The 7,771-nt window shown below is 29.9% G+C and overlaps 1 protein-coding gene and 1 non-coding gene across 2 annotated transcripts; both read right to left on the minus strand.

Annotated features, from left to right (window-relative positions):
• Positions 1–1,236: 1,236 nt before the first annotated feature.
• On the minus strand, positions 1,237–1,308 carry TRNAQ-UUG (transfer RNA glutamine (anticodon UUG)). Its single transcript has one exon. It is a non-coding gene; the product is annotated as a tRNA-Gln (tRNA).
• A 1,284-nt stretch (positions 1,309–2,592) lies between these two features.
• Positions 2,593–7,535, minus strand: LOC137813014 (peroxisome biogenesis protein 3-2-like). Its single transcript, XM_068615290.1, has 7 exons — positions 7,205–7,535; positions 6,744–6,905; positions 6,396–6,592; positions 6,145–6,275; positions 5,277–5,404; positions 4,532–4,753; positions 2,593–3,219 (listed from the first exon to the last, which is right to left on the minus strand). Exons 1-7 carry the CDS (start codon positions 7,216–7,218, stop codon positions 2,964–2,966), a joined length of 1,110 nt encoding a protein of 369 aa, XP_068471391.1. The 5' UTR covers positions 7,219–7,535; the 3' UTR covers positions 2,593–2,963.
• Positions 7,536–7,771: the final 236 nt, after the last annotated feature.

Consider the following 7,771-nt stretch of genomic DNA (forward strand, 5'->3'; position numbering starts at 1 on the left):
ATTTCTGAAATATACTTTTCCGACAGATTTTATAAATTCTGAATTTACATTTTGTAAATTAAAAAAAATATGTTACAGAAAGGATATTCTGAAATAGTTTTTATCAAGGATTTTCTATTTCGAAAATATATTTACTTATAGAATCTTTATTCCATAAATATTTTCTTCTGAATTTTCTATTCCGAAAATACATTTACTTATAGAATACTTATTCCAGAAATATCTTTTTTTTACGAAATCTTTATTCCAAAATCAGAAAAATATAGTGGTGCAGGAAGAAATACCGGAAAAGAAGTTGTATTGGACTGGGCCAGTTTATAGTTGTGTGTTCAGCTACCTTCTTTCTTGGCAATTTCTTCCTCCACCATATCAATTTCAACATGCACCCAATCAACTCTAGAAAATGACAAAAATACCCCTCCTAAATAACGAAAATAACCTTACATAAAAATGGAAAAAATTATTTTTGAAACTTTTGTCTGAAATATTTTGGATTTCAATTTTCGGAACATATTTTTAATTCTGAAATTTTTTATCCAGAATGTATTTTTAGTTGTGTTCAGAATTTTTTTTCCAGCATGTATTTTTTTATTTCTCAATTATAATTATTATTTTTGATTTTTTAATTTAGAATAAGGGTAGTTTTGGAAATTTAAAAAATTGATATGGTGGAGGTTAAAATTGATATGGTACAGAAAGAACTTCATAATTCACATTCATATATTCATAAATATGAAAACTTTTACTCTACTCATGATTAATGAAAACAAAATTACCGTATAATTTAACAGCTACTTTTTATATGAAAGGATTTTAGGATTTCACCACCCAAAAATAAATTTTGCATTGGTTTTTATTGAATTATACAATTCAAAAAATTATTAATCTAAAAGTTTTTTTGAATTTTAATATTTAGAATTTAGGATGTAATGTTTACATTTTATACAATATATAATTTATTTTTTCATAAAACAAACTTTTTGAATTACATATTTCAAAACTCATCTTTTAAGAGTTTTTAAGATTACACAAAAAGTATGTGATGCAATAAATGATTTCTAAATTACATAATAGAAAATATATATTAAATTATACAATTCCAAATCTTTTTTTTTCACCAAAAAAATTAAAATTGAATAAAATCATGAACTGGGACCAAATATTCTGGAATAAAATTTAAAAATTCATCACTTGTCTATATGTTATTCAAAATCTTTAAAATTTGAAAACAGAAAAAGGTCCTACCGGGAGTCGAACCCAGGTCGCTGGATTCAAAGTCCAGAGTGCTAACCACTACACCATAGAACCATTTGTTTTGTATCATATATTTAGCGTTAATGAATATTGAGCATGCTCTTATTTTTATGATTAATATATCTTTTCTCCATCAAAATGCACCTAAATAATCCATTTAATCTTTATAGTTTGAAGCATTCACTGGTTTAACTGATAATTTAATAAATTAAATCTACTTTTGCTTAACTTATAAAAGAAAATTAGAATAATTATGGCAATATTATTAAACTCAAAGCTAATTCATCGGTTAGATTTATTTGACTAGAAAATGAATTTACATTTCATTTGATCCAAAAGAATTTTTTATCAATAGTTACAAAGTAAAGTCATTCTCAACCTAACACACTTATTGGTGACATGTGAAAAGACTCACAATTTGAAATTTACACCAACACACTTTCAACAACAATAAATTTTCATGCAATAACAAATTGCAAAGAGATGGTTATATGAAAGGACAAAAATACTCTTAAATAAAATACTGCAGAAGATAAAATTTGAAAGTCCAGACACATAATTATATAAAATAACAAAAAATACTCAGGTTTCACAAGATGAAATTTGAAGGTGCAAACAGATGTTTATATGAAATCATGAAAACACTCTTAAATAAAAGAGGGTGTGGATCAAAATTCATTATGAAATATGTTTTCAAATTTTGCATTATGAAAATAGGTTTTCAAATTTTGTTTTCCATAATTCATTTTGAAAATGTATTTTTTATTTTATTCCATAAATACTTTCCAGATTAGAATTTTGATTTTTCAATTCTATTCCATAATTTCATTTCCAGAACACAAAAAATTATTCCGAATTTACTTTTCCATAATATACTTTTTGTTACCCAAATTTTTCAATTCCAGAATGAAATGTAATTTATAAATTTAAAAGTAGATAGGGTGCAGATCACCATTAATCAGTTGCAGGAAGAATTAGCCAATTTTCATCAAATTTTGCATGATTTGAAATCTCTGGCTCGGCCCTATATACAATATATCCTATAAATTTAATATATACAGTTGAATTCATTACAGTTTTTTATATAGAAGAAAGAACATAGTAAAAAATCGATCAATTTCACAGTTCTAGTTGCTAATACAAATCATAAATATATATATATATGAACAATTTTCCTAAGCTTGACCTCTTCAATCACTTACCATCTTGAATCAAATGTTAGAATTGTTCTACTGCTTTACTTTTGAGTTTTTCAGATTTCTTAGTCAATTCATTCATTTATATTTTCATATGTTCCCAAGGGTATTTCAAAATATGAAGGACCAATCTGGAAAGCACTGCAAGAACAAAGTAAATAGATGAAATGATGATAGAAGTCATTTCCATGTGTACAGCAGTGATAACAAAGCAAGTTGTAGTCCTAAAAAAAGGGTTCCCCCAAACAAGTTAGAGCCAAGAGCATTATGCATCACTAATTACAACAAATGGGAAATGTGACCTTGAAAAGATTGTTGGAGATCACACATCGACTAAATATTATGATATTTCATAATATATAAATGTGTGCAAACTTCACCAACAAAGATGAAAGCTAATCATTTAGCTCCTATATCTCTCTCTCGAACCTCGTCTAATCTTTTGTACATTGTCCGATGCCTTCCATGCAATAAATTTAATCATTTTGGTTTCTTTCATTTGAAACATAAACATTAATCACTAGGCATGTTTGCATAGAGGAGGGTGAAAAAAAGTTCAACCTCCTGTATATTTTTAATGATTTGGATGAACTGGTTTTTGCTGGGTTCTTCAAGGAGCAAAGGACACATCTGTGCAACCTGAGGCAATACTCTGGCCAGTGGCAGGCCTGCAGTTATACTTCCTCCACTAAATTTAACCCCCATCAGCTCCACCAGTTTATCCACCACTGCTTGCAGAGATACCTCTACAATGCTTCCAAATTCAGCACTGCAAAAGAATGAGAATTATCCATTTGCCATCCTTTGAAAATAATATGTATGACCTCAATAAATTATATCAATACACTTTTTTAACATATTCACTACAAAAAAATCATTAAATAACAACTAAATTTAGAGAGGAAAATAATTAGTTGTTATATTAACAATATTACTAATTTAGAAATTAAAAAATTATTTGTATCTAAAGTAATTTTTATTATTAATAAAAATTTATAAAATAGTTTTTAAATTGTTATCTAAATTAGTTATCTAGGTTTTAGTTACTAATATTTCAGATTCTAAATTGATCTCTAAAACACTAATAGAGACTAATTTAGAATATAAAAGAGCAAGTAACTAAAACTTTGGTAGCTAAAGGTTAGATATCAATTTAGAAACTATTTTATAAATTTTCATTAATAATAGAAACTACTCTAGAAACCAAAAATTTATTTAGTTTATAAAATGGTTTCTAATTTAGTCAAACAGTAACTAATTGTTTTAGTCTTCAAAATTAGTTTTTATTTAATGATTTTCTTGTAGTGATTATTTACCACTGTCCGAAATTTACTGACAAACACAATTTTGTGGATCTCTATTCGGATGTAATGACTCAACTTATGATCTTATGATTTCTATTAAACTTTAATCATTAATAGAATTTGTTAGAAACTATGTTAAAGACTACAACAGCTACCCCACAATGACTGCAGTTTAAGATTTTTTCAAACAGAATAAAAATAACAACAAATATGCAACTTTTTTAAACAGTTTTACTAAAACAATGTCACTCTATCAATGAATGCATTACTTTTATTGATTCGTAGAGAGTAATTAACTTGAGGACAAATTAGAAAGAAAAAAAAATTGATGCTTCATTGAAAGTTAAGAATATCAATCAATTTGAAATTTTCCTTAATAGACTACAACTACATTCATTATAAAATGGGGTGGAAGATGTATGTTGTTAACACTCCTCTAATCTCAAATAAGGAATGTTATATACAGAATTTTTTATACAAAATTGCTTAACAGAAACGCATGTCTTAGTGGAACGGACCAGGCATAACAACAAAAGGGGATCCTAGCCATATAGAAGACCATGTGATTCATTAAATATTATAGAGTAGATTTTGTTTCACACAAATTTCTGTAAAACTTACTGTACACTTAAGATTTTATTCTCATATATTTTCTCAGTGTATCAACTAGGCATCCCTCACATAACAAGAAAGAAACAGTGTGCTCTCATGGACAACAGGTCTACTGAGTGTTCAGGAAGACGTAATTAACAAATGCATCGAAAACAAAATACTTACCTCGACAATACGGCCTGTGCTTCCATCATAAGTTGTTCATATTCAGTCACATCAGATAGCATTCGGTCATCACTACTCGAATTTGAGGAATATGGTTTGACATGTTCAGGTATCATATACTTTATCCAGTAATTTGGACTCCCCATGCTCATGAAGTTGTTGAGTATCTGCATGAAAGTTTCATGGAGTGTTGTGCTGCTGAAGAAAGTACTCAACTGCTTTCTGCACATCGAAATTATCTATAACCAATTTAAAAAGAGTCTTATCATTAATTTATAATATGCATATCTAGATTCTATAAATAATGTCAATACTTTAGTTCCAACTCAATGATTACCTCTAATAGTTTACTACTCCCTTTTTCACGCTCTATTCACAACAAATGAGATCAAGTCATGCACAATTTTCGGTGAACTATTTGATTATATATATTAACTGCTAACTTCAAAATGTACTTTTGTAGCTAAACTTGGAATTCACCTAGTTAGTTAATAACTATTCCAGTTGGTATTATTATCAATATAGATGGCACTTAATCAAAAAATGGAAACTCTGGGTCTCAAATCAGAAAATTAATCAGGAACAGATTGACAGCTTGGGAAGTTTTAAAACATAGAGTTGGATACTAACAAATCCTATGCATTGATAGAAAAATTATCTGAGAAAAGATTTGTAATGAATGATTGATTGATTCAATTCACAAATTGTTGACCTTCAGAGTTCAAATTAATGTAAGAAGCATCACCCTTTGAGAACTTCTTTTGTTGCAGCCTCCATATCAGAAATCAAGGCAGGCATACCATGCTGAGAGAGAAAATCAACACTATCTAGAAATTTCTTGTGGTCTTCCCTATCAACAACATCTACACTTTCCTGTATATAGAGAAACAGTGAAGAAAATAAAATTACTTTCAGACTTAATGAGCCATGTCGTGTGTCAAATTGGAATAGAAGTTGAATTATAGCTCTTTTGTTGTGATTAAAGTTTATCACAGAGATAACAAACACGTTTTGCCAAAGAATTTGACAGTAAATATTTGAAATTATGATTTAATCTGAGATTTAACCCATGTGTTGTTTCAATCAATTGACCAAAAGCCTCCAAATTGTAACAAAAGAACCTAGTTCCAAATCCCTCTTTTTCCCCTCTGTTCCAGAAATAAATCCATTGTTCAAACACAATCTTAAGATAAGAAAAGAGAACCCACAGCACAAAAAATAAACAACAGTAGATAATACCCTAAGATATTTAGTACTAAGGTGTCACAAAGCATGTTAACTCAATTTTGGATAAGAGAAACTGGTAAAAAGGTGTTGTGTTTCACTTCTCACTCATTCTACGAGCACACAGACAGTGAGAAATCAATTCCATCACGAAAAAACCCTTAGGAAATCCAAAATGATCTAAGGTCAGGCAATCTGTTGGATACCATCTACATATTATGTGTGATGCAACAAATCCTTTAACAGAGAATGGCATGGCATGACATGGGTTCCTTCATACCACATATATTCACAAAGCATCCAAATAATACTCAACACCAATCAATCTTTAATAAGAGCCTGAAAAACTCATCATGTATAAAAAAAATATGAAACACGGTTGTTCTTACCAATGAATCAGAGATTCCAAGGCTTCGTGCCGTATCAATGTATAGATGCCTTCCTAGTATATTGACTTGAACTTTTGTATATAAGCTAAGCATTGTTGTAGCCCATACTGACAATGCCATTCTCGTAAAACCTATGAAAAAAAGAAAACACACAGATGTTCATATTTACTCAGTTTATTATTGCATCCAGGTTAATTAACACCACAAAGCTGTAGATATGACAATCATGGAATCCAAGACCAGATTCTTACTTAGAATTTTGAGTCTACTCCATAAATCTAGTTTCTCTGATTGTGTTAAACTGTTTGGCTGACCCTTTCCTTGTATTAGCCTTTCAAGAAGATGAGAAAGATCCAACTCTTCTGTGATCCGACAACTTAAATCATGCATAGCATGAGGCAATGTTACATCAGAAATCCTCTGAATATTCTCAAAGTGAGCTTGCATCCTATCATTGTCAATCAAAAAAACAAAAGGGCACGCCATCAGCATTTCTTTTCTCTAGCCAGGGGTAGAAATTCATTATCACAAAAAAACATATCTAAATATCAAATATACGCAAAAGGCATGAAACACTGAAGGTAAAAATTTCACTCAACTGAGCCTTCATAAGCTCCTCAGTTTCCCTCTGAGCTGCGAGTTCTCTTTCAAGTTCCTGAATCCCATGTCTGTGAGCACCATAGAGCTTGTACAAAAGATACCCACTTCCAAAAACTCCAACACTGAAGAAAACCTTCCTCCTATGCCGTCTCCAAAAATCCCTAAATCACAGTAATCAAAATAGTTGACAGAGAAACCCCCAGAATAATGCAGAAACACGCATAGAGGACAATCACGAAGATGCAGCCAATTAAAGACACCCTCACCATTTTGATCACAATCGAATAACAAAAACAACACATGTCAAATAGTCTCTCCAAGTTTACAATTTCAGTCTCAAAAATCAAATTGTGGGTCAAACATCAAGCCAGAAAAAATGTCACACAGAAAGCAAAGTTTGCAAAAGAGGATTAGAAAGACAGACCCAGATAAGGGATTGCATCAAAGTCGGAGACTTTACCTCACAGAAAGCATTATGAAGATACTGGGTAGACCGAAAATCTATGGCCAGTCTCAAAACCCAGGTCAGGGAAGTGGTTAAGAAGGAATAAGCATGACAATACAACACAGAGGCCAAGAAAATAAATAAAAAATTGAAGAAAAAAAGTAGGCACTGTGGCATAAACAGTGAGAAAACAAAAGGGCTAAAAACTGAAAGGAATTAACTTGAGAGAGGATTGTAGCATAGGTAGCTAGCTCAACCTCGAACACTCAGAAACGAATTAGGGAAAAAAAATGGATGTGGGTTTCTCCGATTTGGTGCTGGAAACAATCAAAATCAAATTAATATTAGAAATAACATTGGAAAATCTAAAACAAAAAATAAAATATTTTTTTCAACAACCATTCTTTTTTCATCTTTTGAGATTAATTGAAAAAAAAAGTTATAAATTATGATTTCAAATAACCTTTTTACATAAATAAATGAGGATGCTAAAAGATTTTGTAAAATGTAGTATTTTTTAAAAATCATGATTAGGTTTTCGTAACTGAATTTACAAATTTATGGAATTACAATAATTTAAAG

The sequence above is a fragment of the Phaseolus vulgaris genome, chromosome 2, assembly GCF_000499845.2.
Source record: "Phaseolus vulgaris cultivar G19833 chromosome 2, P. vulgaris v2.0, whole genome shotgun sequence".
In the NCBI taxonomy this organism is placed as follows: Eukaryota; Viridiplantae; Streptophyta; class Magnoliopsida; order Fabales; family Fabaceae; genus Phaseolus; species Phaseolus vulgaris.